This window comes from Pangasianodon hypophthalmus, chromosome 7 (genome assembly GCF_027358585.1).
Source record: "Pangasianodon hypophthalmus isolate fPanHyp1 chromosome 7, fPanHyp1.pri, whole genome shotgun sequence".
Lineage (NCBI taxonomy): Eukaryota > Metazoa > Chordata > Actinopteri > Siluriformes > Pangasiidae > Pangasianodon > Pangasianodon hypophthalmus.
This window is the reverse complement of record NC_069716.1, coordinates 17,117,489-17,134,790: the sequence shown is the minus strand read 5'-3', so window position 1 is coordinate 17,134,790 and position 17,302 is coordinate 17,117,489. Positions and strand designations below refer to the sequence as shown.

The 17,302-nt window shown below is 38.2% G+C and overlaps 2 protein-coding genes across 3 annotated transcripts; both read right to left on the bottom strand.

Moving 5' to 3' along the window:
- Positions 1–4,410: 4,410 nt before the first annotated feature.
- il2rgb (interleukin 2 receptor, gamma b) lies at positions 4,411–9,097 on the bottom strand. Of its 2 annotated transcripts, XM_026918318.3 has the most exons (10): positions 8,958–9,097; positions 8,687–8,801; positions 8,556–8,586; positions 7,360–7,489; positions 7,074–7,249; positions 6,239–6,381; positions 5,229–5,385; positions 5,015–5,120; positions 4,839–4,923; positions 4,411–4,746 (listed from the first exon to the last, which is right to left on the bottom strand). In XM_026918318.3, the coding sequence occupies exons 2-10, from the start codon at positions 8,738–8,740 to the stop codon at positions 4,609–4,611; spliced, it is 1,020 nt and encodes a 339-aa protein (XP_026774119.3). In that variant the 5' UTR covers positions 8,741–8,801; positions 8,958–9,097; the 3' UTR covers positions 4,411–4,608. The 2 variants fall into 2 exon arrangements, with proteins under 2 accessions (XP_026774119.3, XP_026774118.3); XM_026918317.3 differs by lacking the exon at positions 8,958–9,097 and having other exon boundaries at positions 8,556–8,801.
- Positions 8,803–15,586, bottom strand: zgc:92907 (uncharacterized protein LOC436733 homolog). The gene is made up of 4 exons (XM_026918319.3): positions 15,392–15,586; positions 15,029–15,191; positions 12,002–12,140; positions 8,803–9,211 (listed from the first exon to the last, which is right to left on the bottom strand). Exons 1-4 carry the CDS (start codon positions 15,545–15,547, stop codon positions 9,100–9,102), a joined length of 570 nt encoding a protein of 189 aa, XP_026774120.2. The 5' UTR covers positions 15,548–15,586; the 3' UTR covers positions 8,803–9,099.
- Positions 15,587–17,302: the final 1,716 nt, after the last annotated feature.

Here is a 17,302-nt window from a genome sequence, read left to right as displayed (position 1 = left end):
GATGCCCGCAGGTCAGTTTGTCTTTGTTGCGGACTGTAACAGTGACACTGTGGGGCAGAATGATGTCATTTAGCATGTGTGTCATGGCAAAGCTACATTTAAAGGGCCTGTGTTATTATTTTCTGGCATTTTCTATATCATTTGTGTCTAGGAAACACATCTTACATGATTTGTACCCTATAAAATCATGCCTTGTATTTTAAATAGTGGTACAAAGTGCTTTGTTTCTGTCTCTCCATTCCACTGATGGTTTTCCTTGACACTGCACTCTAATAATTAATATTCATAAAGACAACCCCCAACATTCTTTAAGATTGATTAGACCACAATGATGCTGAATACTCAATGCTGATTAGTCAGAAGGTGTTGATTAATTTTCTATAACAGAGGCTCTGACAGTATTGTGGCTGCACTGCAAACCACAGGTATATATTAATGAACTCAATCTAATACATCATTGTTCCTTTAGTAACAGTTAATTCACAGGGATTTGCAGATGCACCACAAAATCTAAAACTAATAAACAGATTTAAAAATAAATTTTATTTAATGAAGAAAAAGCATATTCTGTGATATGGTGAGGTTTTCTGTAAAGAGTCTCCAGGGTTAGTGCTTTAACTATCAGTATGTTTTCTGTCACAGGAAAGTCTTCAGGACAGAGACAGACTTTCTGGTTTCTCTGTAACATGACAAGTTGCATTTTTTTTATACAACTTCAAGAGCCAAAAAAAAAAAAGGGAGTGAACGTTTATAGCTGCTATAAAGCAAGCGATATCAGGCACTAACTTGTTTCATAGACGTTCCACAAAACTTAAATGTAACTATAAAGTGATAAAAATATGAAATGTCTTTCTTTAAGTAATAAAGATTTTAACTGTTGGCAAATTTCTGTGGTGTAAGAGGAATATAACATTTCAGGAATTGCTGTTATAGGAAAATAATCAACGATGGGGTGGTGAGGAAAGAGTGCCCCACCGGCTGTCACATATTAAGGTGTAGGCACCTAATTAGAAAGATATCATGCAGTTTGGGACACAGCCTTTGTCTCTTTTGAGTTGAACGCTGATTAACAGCCATGAACCAATTTTGAATGGCTTGTTAATAAAGGAAAGTATTTGCTACCACACAACTGAAAAAACAGCAGGGGTAGAGATTTCACATTTTTAGTCACTGCTGTAATATTACAACTATAATACAATGTTTCTGCAACTCCTTATAGTCTCACCCAACCCCATCCCCCAATAAAGGAACATAATTTAAATACATAGCCCCCTTGTACGAGGCACTATGCTCTGAGATGCCCAAACCGTCTTAAAATAAAGATTTATTAACATGCCCAAACTATTTAAAAAGGTATTTAAATGAGAACATGGCAATTATTCTTTCTCTTGGTAAACATTTGTCTTTATAAAAGCAGGTCAAATGCAGATCATGTTATTAAACTTGGTGTGGCTGGAGTATGCAGATTCAAATCTGCATAAAGAAATTCCACAAGGTTGAGTTGATGGCGTACTAAAAATGATATTGGGCAAACTAATACACTATTATACATACAAACACATATACAGGCACACATTTTAAGGCAGACAGACAGCTACATTTGTGATTTCCTGTTGTTTTAAGGGCATGATGTCTGTAATGCTCTACTGGGTTGATGCCGTGTTTCATCCAAATAATAAACATGGTAATCCTTTTGGTCAAACCAAAGACAATAAACTTACAGTTCTGTCTTCTGTCCTTTTGCGTAATATGTGCTTTGTACAACGTGTACTTCTATACATCTATCGTCTATCTACTTTTAGTTTTTTCTCCAGGCATTTTGGAAGAAAAAAAGGATGATACACTGCATAATCTACTTCATTCATATTCTCAGTCACTGCAGATGATATCTTATGGATGTGTCAGTGAAGCTGGCAGAAAAATATCAGCACAAATGCACATAAAATCCAGGGTGTGTCTTGGCCTTCACTTACAGGCTACATGAATCTATTCTCTGGGCTAGAAGGAATCAGTCCCAGCTCCACCATCAGCCTGGTTCCACAAAAATCCAAAATAATCTACTTTAAAGACATTTGTTCACAGCAAGTATCTAATGTGGATACCAAAAATTAAACTTTATATTGATGTCTTTTTGTTTCTTTGAAAGACTCAGCCCTGCTATCCCAGGCATTAACTTTAATTAACTATATACATAACTCAGCGTTAACAATAAATTGATCATGTAAAGTCATTTGTCAAAGATGTACAAATTATAGAATTTGTCTATACATTAACAGAGTTGATAATTACTTACATAGATGTATTTGAAATTTTTGAACAAGAAAACTGTTCAAAAATAAGAAAAGATGTTATTAATCTCAACAGTCTATGCTTTTAATCAAAACATGTATTGATTGTAAATTACATCATGGTAACCGTAGCAACAGTATTCCCTGTAGCTCATTTAGTAAAGCTCAGTGTTCTATAGAAGCAGCACACTCCCTGCTTGGTAAAGTATTTCATACCACCAAGTCTCTGTTTTTCCTACAGACAATCACCTCACATCTGAGACAGGTCTTAGATATATTTTGGTGGTGCTTTGTCTCGTGACTCTCATATCTACGTGAGAGAGGTATCGGCCAGGAGTGGAGCACTGTAGGCCATTCATTACTCTTAACTTGGGATTCTTTCAACAGAACATCTCCAGCTTGTAGCTGTAGGTCACTTTTCTTGGTGTCACTGAGTACTCTTGAGCTGCATTTTGCAACTGTAAGCAATCAACACAAACCTTACTGATGCCCAAAGACAGTAAATTACAATAATGTAAAAAGATGAAACAAAAGCATGAATAAACTTTTTTCAAGTCTTGAAAAGACAGAACTGCCTTGATTTTAGAATTGCTTAAAAAAGTCGATTAAAAAAAAAAAAATCTTTACCACAGTGTTGATTTGCTGATCAAATCTCTCTCACTATTGAATAAAACACCAATATTCTTCCCATATTTTTCTCGAACTTATTTTGCCTGTACTCCTAAGTCGTTTAATAGAATATTAGCAGATTTGGATGGACCAAAAAGAAATGAGGTGTGATTTGTTTTCATTTAATTGAGAAAAAAAAAAGAAGAAAATTGCCATCTCATGGCCGGATCGTGGTTCAGTAACGTCCTGGGGAACATAGCTTTGGAAGGCCCCCACCCACGGCACTTACGGCAGACCTCCTCTGCCCTACACAGGTAAACCACAATATCTACACTAACACTGAAATGGAGCTCACTTACCACTCATTTTCTGCTGTCTGATTTTTTCTGGGGTTTGTCTGCCAAAAAGTCCTTTTATGTTCTGATCAAAATTAATATTGAAGTTTCCAGTGATTGCTGCTGTTTATACTGAGACAACTAGATTCCAGAGGAGGTCTGCAAATTCCTGTAGAAGTTCAGAATAGGTTCCTGGTGGCCTGCAAATAGTAATTAGTGGAAATAAATGAGTAGTCTTTTGTTTTGTGGCTATGTTCACTATGTTAATAAAGAGTACTACAAATTAAGTTAAAATTCTTACACAGATTTCTATGTAATACCAAGAGTATCATTATAAATATTCTTCTTGGCCAATTTAGCGGAGCGTGGTGTATATAGCTGTTTTTTTTTTTTTTTTTTTAGGAGGGCTAGCTTTTTTAAAGCTACATGCTTATTTGGTCTAATCCAAGTTTCTGTTAAAAGTATGTTAAATCCCTGATCAGTTATGGCTTTATTTACAATAAGCATTTTAGATGCAAGAGATCTGATATTTAGCCGCTCTAGGTTCAGATCAATGATGCTTGTGGTGATTTTGGCATTTATTCTGATTATTAGAACAAACTTTGAGAATTTTGACATTTTTTGATTATGTTTAGCTCAGAGAACAGACACATTGTCTCTACATGGAGGAACCTGAGTGATACCTCAAGGTTGGATTTGTCCCAAGCCAAGACTGTCACTGATTAACTAGGCCTGTTCTAAAACTATAAGCTATGTTACAAGAAATGAAAGCAGCACCTTCCCATGTGAGGTGGTTATCTACCCTCCCTAAAAGGTCAGATTTGACCTGCCAAGTACTCCAATTACCAATAAAGCCTGCATTGTTGTCACAGCACCACTTGGACATCCAAATGAAAAAAAAAAATCAACTACTGTTCAGTTATTTACTCAAAATTAAGTACATTTTAAACCATGACAATATCTGTTTAAAACAATCAAGCCTTTTAAAGACTTTTTAAAGACAAGTGAACCCTGCTACTAACAGGAATAAAGGTCTTTCCTACAGCAGGCCTCCATCAACTTTGGCTGAGGTTGTGTTTCGCCATCAGAAACATGCTGAACAGAAAAGGAACTCATGGTAATCCAAGTAAGGCAGAATGAAAAACATGAGCATTCAAGACTGCCAAAATATACTTGGATGATCTTCAAGTAGCACAATCACCTTTATTTATAAAGACTGGGTGAACTAATGTTCAGTATCAAAAGTATGAAACATGATCTTGATGTTTCTATTGTAAGTCTCTTTGAATAAAAGCATCAGCCAAATGAAGTAAAGATAAATGTAAATCTTCCAGTTGGCTTGGACCCATTAACAGCAATGAAAGAGTACAATAGATTTAAGAGACAGGCTGCTCCGTAGGACCATCCTTAGTTTTAGTTTCAGAAGTGGGACTTGGTTCACATACAACACATGGAGACTCTGTGTAATCTGGCTCAAAAGCATCCTTCAGCTCCCTGGAGATATAAACCCAGCTCTGAGGAGGAAGATTTGGAAATGGTGTGAGGGATAATGTAGTTAAATGGTTAAATTATTTCAAGAAACAATAAAGAATCGATATTTAGATACCTCAACATTGCCATTATATTTCTTGAATAAATCCTGCAGGCTCTTGCTTGGGTCAGGTACCACAGGAACGAAAACAACTTTAATCCTTCAAGTAACAAGGGCAAGACTTAAAAAAAAAAAAAAAAAACGGCCAAAACACTGGTAAAGATATGTGTAAATCTGTGTATGTGCCTTACCGTTCACTATAGCACAACAGTAAAGAAAGGCTGATGAGGATAATGACTCCCAGAACAGAGCCCAACACATGCCAGTACACCTGACGCTGTGCTGTTGTCCTTACATCTAGAAAGAAATATAGGCAAGGAAAAAAGTTTGTGAACAGGATATTACTAGGTGAAAAGGACACTTATTTTTAGCACTGATGTAGTGAATATCTCCACACTCCGGTACCTTTGTTGTTATTCCACTGTACTGGATCACTCCAATCACTCCAAAAATCAGAAGCACCACACATATCTGACATGCTGCTTCTTACTTGGAATGTATACGTGACTCCACTGGACACAGGAGACACGCAGTATGAAGAGTAGAGCGTTGGAGTGGAAATCTGTATAGGACAGAAAGATAAAAGTCATATTATTCATCTGATAGAAGATGACCTGTCTAATGCTAAATAAATTCCATTTAACACAATGATTACATGTGCACATTGTGCAAGCAGCATAAAAAATGGTAAACTGATGAACACTAAAAAGAAGTGTTCTTCGCTCTCTCTTCCTCCCTCTCTCTCACATACACACACACAAAAACTCTCACACACCCACAAAGACAGACTCAGACAGACAGACAGACACTCTCTCTCTCTCTCTCTCACACACACACACACAGACTCACTCTCTCACTCTCTTTTCTCACTCTCTCACACATACACACAGACAGACTCAGACAGACTCTCTTTCTCTCTCTCTCACACACACACACACACACAACCACACCCACACAGATAGACACTCTCTCTCTCACATATACACACACACACCCATACACACAGACAGACTCACACATTTGAACATGTGAAACTCCATGCGGTTCAGGGGATCAAACCCTGGATCATGGAGCTATGAGGCAGCAACATTCCTTGCTGTACCACTGTGCACATACAATTTCTAACCATCTTAACAAAATGGACACACTAAATGCAACACAATTACAGTTGAGTCATGGATTAACTGCAGTGGATCACATTACACTAATGATATTGATCCATTTTCATTTTACATTATAGCCCTTAGTTGGTTTATTACCCTTTATATTTATACTCCACTCCACATAACCCTTTGACACATGGATATTCATGTTCATGAACCAAAATTGTGTCCACGAGTCCAGAAGTGATTGCTCATGCCACTGAATGTTACAGCCACAGTTCTGACATCACCACATTAAGCCAGGTTGCTTACCTTCCATGGGCCAGAGGCCTTCCGATAGCCTACTGTATAGTTCACACAATCCTTCTTGATATTACTCCTTATCCAGTGCACGCACACCTCTCCTTCTCTACCACTCGCATTCACAGACAGGTTTTGGGGAGGGTCGAGCTTCACTGGACATACAAACAGCACATAATCCATGAGCAACCTCTGCAGTGTTAAATTGGTAATAATGTTTATTGATTGAAAGCTATATTTGAGTACGTGTTCTCAAAGCTTTCACTTCCACACTTCTACTTAAGCTTTTAAAATCCACAGACCTCCTTAGTACAGATTTGAACAGTTGGATTAAATTCACAAATTAATCTATGAGCATAATCCAACTGTTCACATAGTGGGCTTATTATTTAAAATTGGACAATAGTATTTTGGCTATTAATTGAGGCCAAATAGCCTTTTAATTCCCAAACTTTTCATTCACAGAAATTATTTTGATTATTTATTATTTATTATTTTCATACATTCAATATGACATTTGTTACTGAGGTCTGGATTAAACCCATTCAAGACAAAATGTTTATTTAAGTAGCCTATAAATATAAGCTCAGTAATAAATATAATATCTCTGATAATGTTAGGTTGTGATTTCCACCACTGTAAGAAAATAATAAAAAAAAGGTTTAGCAAGTTCTTATTTGTTGAATTAGTACAAATTTGAACTTGTTTGACATATCAAACATCACTTGAAATTCAAATAAGACAAATCTTTCCTTAATGCACAGGCAACGAATGAAATGTTACCTGTACAACTAATCTCAGAGGACAGAACTGCCTATCAAAAAATCCTTCTGATGTTCTCTCTTACCTCTGTGTTTTAGAGTTGTGTAATTTTTACAGATTGACTGATTTCTTCCAACAGAGAGCTTTGTGTGGAAAGGATCAAATCGCCGTAGTGGGGCCCCAAGGGGGATCCTGCAGCCTACATTCTGACGGTGCTCCTGGAGGTACTGCGGACACTCACGAGACGAATTATGCAAAAATCTGAGGAGCAAGAAATGCATTAATATATCTTTTTTCTGTGTCAACCATAAACTACAGAAATTGATGAACAGTGTAGATGCTGGAGTGGAAAATGTGCACCACAGACTTACACACTACTGAAGGTGTAGTTTATCTGCTGCATCTGTGGTTTGGTCCAGTTGCATTCGACATACTCCAGATTGATGATCAAACAGCTGATGTTGACCTTGTAACCCGTATTGATACAACTCCCATCTGCACCTGGAATACAAGACATGATCTTCAAAACATAGTAGCGCATGCATGGGAAATGTTCTCATTTTATTCATTTACATTTATTCATTTGGATGAGTCTTTTACCCAAAGTAAAAGTAAGCCAGGCTGTTAAAGGACCCAGCACTGAAGAACCATAATGCTACATTTCCATCGACCAACCAGTAACAAGCACAAGCTTTTGTAACGGAGAGTAACAGTAAGGAAACATGAATGTTGGATTAAGTGCTAATACTCCACTCTTCTCTACATTCACACTCTCATGTGACAATACATTCTGTTAGGAATAAAAAACAATGCAGCATAATAGGAAATAATGCAGCTATAGGAAAATAATCATCAGTTGGGTGGTGTGATGCTGCTTGATATGAAGCAGAGTTATTGTTAGCAACAAAAAGGTTTTTTTTTCCAATAACAGCATGTCCTGAAGTGGTTTATTCCTTTTATTCCACAGTAAACTGCCAATGATTGCAGGTTTTTATTAAAGAACATGTCATAATTATATGTTGTGGGATGACTATGAACCAAGTTAGATATTGATCCACCACCTACGCTGTAACAGCTATAAAAGACGTTGTTTGCTCACCAATTTTGTTTTTTAAGCTAATATAACAAAAATTCATCTTGCCATGTTACCATAAAGCACTCCGCTCTAAAGACTTTCCCATGTCAGAAAAGTGACAGCTTACAGAGTACATTACATTTTGCATACAAATATATAAAAAACATAAGAAAATGTTAAATAACATCAATCAGGCTGATAAAAAAAAAAAAAGAAAATTAATCAGCACAAATCTTAATGTCACAAGTGACGCATGGGGAATCCCCACAAACTTTCCAGACCCATTTTTCATTGAAGTGTAAACTCTACACCAAAGAAAATGATATAGTTGATTTTATTTTTTGATATTTTAAATTGTACTACATTCACAAATAACTTTCCTCATTACTTCCAGTATTTGAAACAATTAAGATCCATGTTTATTTTTGTTGATTGATTCAAACAGTATTAATTATTAAATGCATAATTAATAAAAATAAGTATTTTACTTACGAGGAGAGAACTGAGATCTAGACCAGCATCCCTGAAAAAAAAATAAAAGGCATCCTGGTAAAATAATGGTCACTGGTAAATAAGTCATATTAACACTCTCAAGCGAGAGCTGTGTGACAGATGCGGCTTACAAAACACAGGATGTCGGCTAGGACGTGCTTCTGCATTTTAAAACTTCCTCCCATGTGCTCACTGTCTACGTCATATATATGTCATTCATTCAGAGAAAGACGTGGGTGGAACAGTCTTAGTAGAAAAATATTTTATTAATCATTTAGAAAAGAAATATATATGTATGTATGTTTATTTATTTATTTATTTATTTATTTATATAACATTATAAAGTCGCTATTGTATAATGCTGCTACTGAAATCAGTTTCTGTATTATAAAGTTACAATACCAATATTTATCTTTGATTAGTTTGCCACAGTCCTTGACCTGAGAAAATCAGTGCCATTTGACAGTCTGCTATTCTCCAAAAATGTGTTTTGTTGTGCAATTTCTCTCCACACTGACGTTCAACACAAAACATCCAGCAACAGTCAAACAAATCCAACTGCTTTGTCCAAAAACTGGGCGAAGTTTTCAGGCTGACCACGCTGGAATGGCAGCAGTGTGGACAGGTCCATGTCACGCAGAGTCTCTGCAAGAGTGCTAGAAACAGCGGGGAAAAAAAGAAGAGTCAGGGTCTGAAAACTGATGACTGCATACTGTGCAAAAAATAGTATATTATAATAAAAACTGTTGATGTGAGCATGTGAATTCCTAAACTATTACTTGCACACATGGAAACAAGCTTTTGGCATTGAGAATCAGATAAATGTAACAAATATGATGTTGGGAAGAAAACAGACTTCACTGCTGGTCAAAATTTGTTTTTTGTTTTAATAAATTTATGACTCTACTGTGTGCACTACAAAGATGACAGAATAAGCAAATGATGAAAATGTGCTATGGCATGGTGAGACTCAGCTGTTCATGCTGATCAAGATGTGTTATTTGTACTAAAAGAACTGATTCTGGATGTCCTCAAAATAAAAACCTATTAAAAACACATTTTAATGTCACTTTAAGGTCCAGTTTGCAGGGGTGATGTACCAAATATAAAAGCAGTCCAAAATCCACAGATGTCACACCATATGAGTGTGGTAATGTACGTTAACCTCTTTTTAATACACAGTGTTGTCTTGTGTGAGTGATTCACATTATCCAGTATGTGTGACATGATAAAATATTTTTAAAAACAGATATACACTCACTGAGCACTTTATTAGGAACACTATACTAATACTGGGTAGGGCCTCCCTTTGCTCTCAAAACAGCCCCAGTTCTTCGTGGCAAGGATTCCACAAGATGTTGGAAACAGTCCTTTGAGATTCTGGTCCATGTTGACATGATTGCATCACGTAATTCCTGCAGAATTTCCATGTGCACTTTCATGCTGTTAATCTCCTGTTCTACCAAATCCCAAAGGTGTTCTATTGGATTCAGATCCGGTGACTGGGAAGACCACTGAAGAACACTGAAGTCATTGTCATGTTCATGAAACCAGTTTGAGACGACTTTTGCTTTGTGACATGGTGCATTATCATGCTGGAAGTAGCCATTAGAAGATGGTGAAATTGTGGCCATGAAGGGATGCACATGGTCAGCAACAGTACTCAAATAGGCTGTGGCATACAAGTGATGATTGATTGGTATTAACGGGCCCAAAGTGTGCCAAGAAAATGTTCCCCACACCATTGCATGAATGAGCGGGTGTACAAGTGTTCCTACTAAAGTGTTCGGTGAGTGCATATGCCTTTCATAGTATGTATACAGTTATGGATCTATGCTATCGATCTATGGACACTACACACAATTTGTCAGCCACCCTCTACCGTACCCATCAATAGGAAAGTACCAGATATTATTTGGGCAGTGGACCATTCTCAAGTCACTCTGATATACACTCACCGAACACTTCTGGAACTACTAGGAACACCTGTACACCTACTCATTCATGCAAATATCTAATCAGCCAATCGTGTAGCAGTAGTGCAATGCATACAATCATGCAGATATGAGCCAGCAGCTTTGGGTAATGTTCACATCAATCATCAGAACGGGGGGAAAAAATGTGATTTCAGTGATTTTAATATTGTTGGTTCCAGATGAGCTGGTCTGAGTATTTCTATAACTGCTAATCTCCTGGGATTTTCTCGCACAACGGTCTCTAGAGTTTACTCGGGATGGTGCCATAAAGAAAAAAACATTTGGTGAGGGCAGTTCTGCGGACAGAAATGCCCTGTTGACGAGAGAGGTCAAAAGTAGAATGGCCAGACTGGTTCGAGCTAACAGGAAGGCTACAGTAACTCCGATAACCACTCTGTGGTGAGCAGAAAAACATACCAGAATGCACCACGTCAACCCTTGCGGCAGATGGGCTACAACAGCAGAAGACCACATCAGATTCCACTTCTGTCAGCTAAGAACAGAAAGCTGAGGCTGCAACAGGCACCGGCTCACCAAATCTGGACAGCTGAAGACTGGAAAAACATAGCCTGGTCTGATGAATATCGATTTCTTCTGAGGCACACAGATGGTAGGGTCAGAATTTGGTGCCAACAGCATGAATCCATGTACTCAACCTGCCTTGTGTCAACAGTCCAGGCTGATGGAGGTGGTATAATGGTATGGGGAATGTTTTCAGGGCACACTTTGAGCCCATTAATACCAATCAATCATCGCTTGAATGCCACAGCCTATTTGAGCATTGTTGCTGACCATGTGCACCCCTTCATGGCCACTTCCAGCATGATAATGCAACATGTCACAAAGTAAAAGCAGTCTCAAACTGGTTTCATGAACATGACAATGAGTTCAATGTTCTTCAGTGGCCTTCCCAGTCACCAGACCTGAATCCAATAGGACACCCACGGGATGTGGTAGAAGGGGAGATTAACAGCATGAAAGAGCACCTGAAAAATCTGCAGGAATTACATGATGCAATCATGTCAACATGGACCAGAATCTCAAAGGAATGTTTCCAACATCTTGTGGAATCCATGCCATGAAGTATTGTGGCTGTTTTGAGAGCAAAGGAAGGCCCTACCCGCCATTAGTACAGTGTTCCTAATAAAGTGTTCACCAAATGCACGAGTATAACCAACACAGCACAGTTCTTCCTAGCCACTTTATTAGACATAACTAGCATTGATTGATCTTGTAGGTGTACAGTTACAGACTATGGCTCCTTTTTTAATGCTCTAACATGTTAATCAATCTCTCTCCTTTCATTAGTACCAGTTTCTGACCAGAGGATAGCTATTGGCTACAGTCAGTAATGTATACCTAATAAAATGGTCAATGAATATAGATACAAGGAAAGTGTATGTAATCAATGAGTAAAGGAGCATAAGTGTGTGTATGTGTATAGATGAAATGAAACTACATGACCCAAACCTGCATGTGCAGTAGAGGAGATGGCCATCAGCCTGCAGTTGCTTGGCCAGCTCCAGCTGATGGTTGTTCATTAATTTATCGTTAACCACGACAAGAAGAGGCTTTCCAGCTCCTAAAACCTCCAGACAACTCCCAGCACCTAGAAAGACAAAATAAACCAAGTTAAAACCACTACAGGGCAGAGCAAATGAAAACTTAAGGGGACATTCTAAAATGCTTAACATGAAAAAAGCTTAAGAAGAAGAAGAAGAAGCATTAATGTGGCTCAAAAACAATGACAAAGCAACACCAAATAACAAACATCATTTTTGAAAAGGAAAACAAGCCCCCATCTGGATCCTTTGCAGTTCACCTATAGGACCAACCACTCAGTGGAGGATGCAGTCAACAAGGGGCCTCCACTACATCCTGGACCATATGGACAATATCAGTGTCTATGCCAGAATCCTTTTTTGGTGGACTTCAGCTCACCTTTCACTATTCTCATCCCTAAATGCATGCCAAGCTTCTCCAGCTAGATGTTCCACCTGAAATCTGTCAGTGGATTACTGCCTGACAGACAGGAGACAGTATGTGTGGATTTGACCTATTTTATCAGAGTTCAGTTATTATTATCAGTCAGCACTGTTGCACCACAAGGGTGCGTACACTCTCCATTACTTTTTTTTTTTTTAAATAACAAACGACTTCTATTTCTGTCCACACCTTGGTCAAACTAATCAGGTTTGCAGATGACACCATTGTGGCTGGTCTCACAAAGGAAAATGACGAGTCTGCTACCACATTAAAGCAGCAGAACTTGCAGCCTGAGAGTAATAACCTGTAGCTGAACACTCTCAAACCTGTTGAGATGTGTTCAGACGTCCACAGAGGCCAACCATCACACCCACCTCTGTCTATCAACAGCACCACTGAAAGCACTGTTGAACCTTTCAGATAGCTGGGCTCTATACTATTACGCATACACTTAAATGGGAGGAGAACATCACATGCCTTGTCGAGAAGGCACAACACAGGATGTTCTTTTTGAGGCAGTTGAGGAAGCTCACTGTAGCTCGACCAATAATGGTTCAGTTTTACAGAGACATTGAGAGAATTCTTACATCCTCTGTCACTGTGTGGTTTCTCTCCTCCTCTTCACAGTCAAAGAAACTATTACGAGTAATCTGTACTACTCAGAAGATCATTGCAAGCCTACTCACTCCCATCAATGACTTGTTCACCACCAGAGCCAGGACATGGGGCCAGAAAATTGCTAATGCTCCCATCCATCCGGGCAACCACCTGTTTCGGAAGCTACCATCAGGCAGGCGCTACTGAAGCATACGAACCAAGAGAGCTCGTCACCACAACAACTTCTTTCCATGTGCTACCATTCTCATCAACCAAGACCAATGATATTTATTTTTTTGTGCAGTCAATCACCCAGAACATATTAATACTAAATTTATTAGACACAGTATATCTTGCCTACAATAACTTGTCCAATACTGAGTTCCTGCACTGAACACACATGGTATTTGCACACTACCTCAAAAGAATGCACCTAGTATAATTACAGTTCATACTATGCATCTTATATACGTATGTGTTGTTGTTTTTGCATTTCTAAAGTCTGATCTGTCTCTTTATTTGTATGTTCACTTGGGGCACTTTTTAATGTGTCAACTGGTGTGTCAACTGTTATAATCTGTCATTTGGTGTTTCTAGGTCAATGTTTTAACAAATTAAGCCATGTTAAGCTGTTTATAATAGTTTATAATGCAATAAACTAATGGGAAAAATCATAACATGAAAAGATACAGGTCAAGAGCATCAGTTAATGTTCACATCAAACATCAGAACGGGGAAAGAGTGTGATCTCTGTGACTTTAACCATGACGTAGGTGTTGGTACTAGATGATCTGGTTTGAGTATTTCAGAAACTGCTGATCTCCTGGGATTTTCACACACAACAGTCTCTAGAGTTTACACAGAATGGTGCAAAAAAAACAAAAAAGCGGAGGGTCTGCAGGCTGAAACACCTTCTTGATGAGAGGGATCAGAGGAGAAAGACCAGACTGCTCTGAGCTGACAGGAAGTCTATAGTAACTCAAATAACACTCTTTACAACCGTGGTGAGCAGAAAAGCATGAGGCGGATGAGCTACAACAGCAGGCGGCCATTTCAGGTTCCACAGCTATCAGCCAAGGCTATCATTGGCACAGATTCACTGAAATTGTACAGCTGAAGACTGGAAAAAGACAAGGTGATTTTTCTCTAATCTTCAACTGTCCATGATTGGCTGATTGGATAAATGAGCAAGCGTACAGGGGTTCCTAGGGTGTATACTTTACTTAGAAACATGTGTGTCGTGTACCTTTAACCCTTTACCCTAAAAAGTAATTACAGTCTATTTATGTGTCTTAAATCATTTCAAAGTTACAACGTACCTATGTTTCGAGATGAAAGATATACTATATGGCCAAATGTGTGTGGACATTTGACCATCATATTCGATATCTCATGATGCCGGATCTCATTAATGCTTTTGTGGCTGATGGGTAAATTCCCAGAGGCACACTCCAAAATCTAGCGGAAAGCATTCCCAGAAGTATAACAAGAAGAATAACAGCAAAGAGGTGACTAAATCTGGAATGAGATGATCAGAAAGCGCATACGAATATGATGGTCAGGTGTGCACACACTTTTGGCCACACAAGTGTACATATTAAAGGTGTAAAAGGTGTCTGTATGAGAGTACCACCCCAGTGACAAGGAAAGGAACAGTTTAGTACTGCACTGTCCAGTCTGTGGAAATTTCAGGAATAAGCAAAAAACCCAACAAACAGCTAAAATATTATTGTAATGACCCTAATGTTTGAATAGTTGATAAGTCGAGGGAATTTTTTTTAAATGTAAATGTGTGCAAAAAGTTTGAGAAGCCCTGCATTAAGTCTCGTTAGGCCCAGCCAAAGCATTAATAAACATCTACAGAGATAAACTAGCTTATCTTCCTGTTGATGATGTTTTTATGTAGCTTCTCACCAGCATGGCTAATGACCACATCTGCGCTCTGAATGTTTTCAGCGATGGACTCTTTAAAACGAAAAGCTTGGAGCCTCAGTCCAGGACAGCTGTGTGCATCAGGAATAAACGAGCCTCGGCCAACCTGAAGCACCATGTCCGTGTATCCTCCATGTATTAACGCCTGGGATTAGAAAACAGAAAAGGAACGACATTTTGTGAAGTGAAATTTGCACCATTCTTTTGCCTAGCTGACTTTTAGTTAGCACATATGCTAAGTCGTTAAGGCTAACGTTAGTGTATTCGGCTAGCCGCAGCTAGTCATAATATCAGCTTTTAATTTACTATCTAGATAAATGTTAATATACGTTTGACTTTGACTACCTCTACAACTTCATCTGAAGTCAGGGTGACTATCAAGTCGTCAAAACAAGTTGTTCCAACTGTCACAAAAACTGTTTTCTTCATTGTGCCAGTGAGGTGATTATTTACATAGCGAGAGCCCCTGTGACCACAGAAACTATCAGACTGAGCAAACATGGCGGCGCTGCTGACAGTCTCCTTCACAATAGCAGTAGCTTGCTTTCTTTCTTTTTTTTTTTTTTTTTTTTTGCGGAAATGAATGAAGTTTTATTAATAAACAAGAGAAGTTTAATTATGTTTCTTTTTTTTTTATTTCTGAATAAAATTACTGTCGTATCATATAGAAAACAGCTGAACTGTGAAATAGAAACCGAAATATGTAGGATTGCTGCTAGCAAAATGCTGAACATTAGCCTACAGACTGATACACCACTGCCATCTGAAGGAGTGGAGAATAACATAAAGCAATAAATATGAAAGAAAAAAGCATTGTCTATGAGCAATGTGTATTTTCAGTCTTGCACCGTGATGAGAAAATCTAAATTACACTAAAATACATTTTTTAAAAAAGTATATATTACCATAATTTAATAGAAACAGGGTAGTCTACGTTTTAGTGAAGTGACAAGCCAAATAAACTGTATGGTTTTATACAGTGGACATAAAAATATCAACACACCCATGTTCAAATGGCAGGTTTTTGTGAAAAAATGAAACCAAGATAAATCATCTCAGATCTTTTCCCACCTTTAATGTGATATAGCAACCAACAAAATTCAAGTGAAAAACAAATTTAAACGTTTTAGGTGAAAAAAAGGAAAAGAAAAAACTTAACCTGGGTGCATAAGTGTGCACACCCCTTACATAATACTTTGTTAAAGCATCTCTTGCTTGTAATACAGAACTTAGTCTTTTGGGGTAAGAGTCTACCAACTTAATACATCTTGATTTGGCAAATGTATTACACTCTTCCTTGCAAAAATGCTCCAGGTCTTTGAAATTGCAAGGGGATCTCCTGTGCACAGTCTTCTTCAAGTCATTCCACAGGCGTTCAGCAGGATTTAGATCTGGACTCTGACTGGGCCATTCCAAAATGATGATCTTCATTCCTTTGGATTTGTGGATCTGTGCTTTGGTTCATTATCATGCTGGAAATTTTCTTTATCTTCATCTGTCTAACACAGGCCCGCAGGTTTTGGGCCAAAACAGATTGGTATTATCCATTGGAGCTATCCATGATTCCTTCTATCTTGACTAGAGCTCCAGTCCCAGCTGAACAGAGGCAGCCCCATAGCATGATGCTGCCACCACCATGCATGTTTGGTGGGTGTGGTGTTTTTTGGGTGAAAAGCTATCTTGCTTTTGTGGCAAAATTTTGTGGGCTTGGATTATTCTTTTCACTCTAACCTGTAGCCCAGACATGAAGAATATGTAATGTAGTGCAATGCGTGACCAGGACTTGCCAGATATTCCTGCAGCTCCTTTAATGATCTCTTGGCAGCCTTCCTGATAATTTTTCTTCTTGTCCTTTCGTCAATTTTGGAGGGACATTGTGTTCTTGGTAATGTCACTGTAGTGCCCCATTTTCCACAGTTGTTAATGATGGCCTTCACAGTGTTCCATGGTACATCTAATGTTTGGAAATTGTTTGTACCCCTCTCCTGATTGACACCTGTCAACAACGAGATCCTGTAGATGCCTTGTAAGATTTTTGTGGACCATGGCTTCAGCAGTCAGATGAAACCAAGATGTCAAGATCTTATATGAAACTGATCTTAATTTGGGGTTAATCAGAATCACTTCACTGAGGACAGGTATATGATATATACTTTTGAACATGAGTTTGAATGTGATTGGTTAATTCTGAGCACAGTCACAATTCCCATTACAAAAGGGTGTGCACAGTTGTGCAGCCAGGTTATTCTAAGTTTT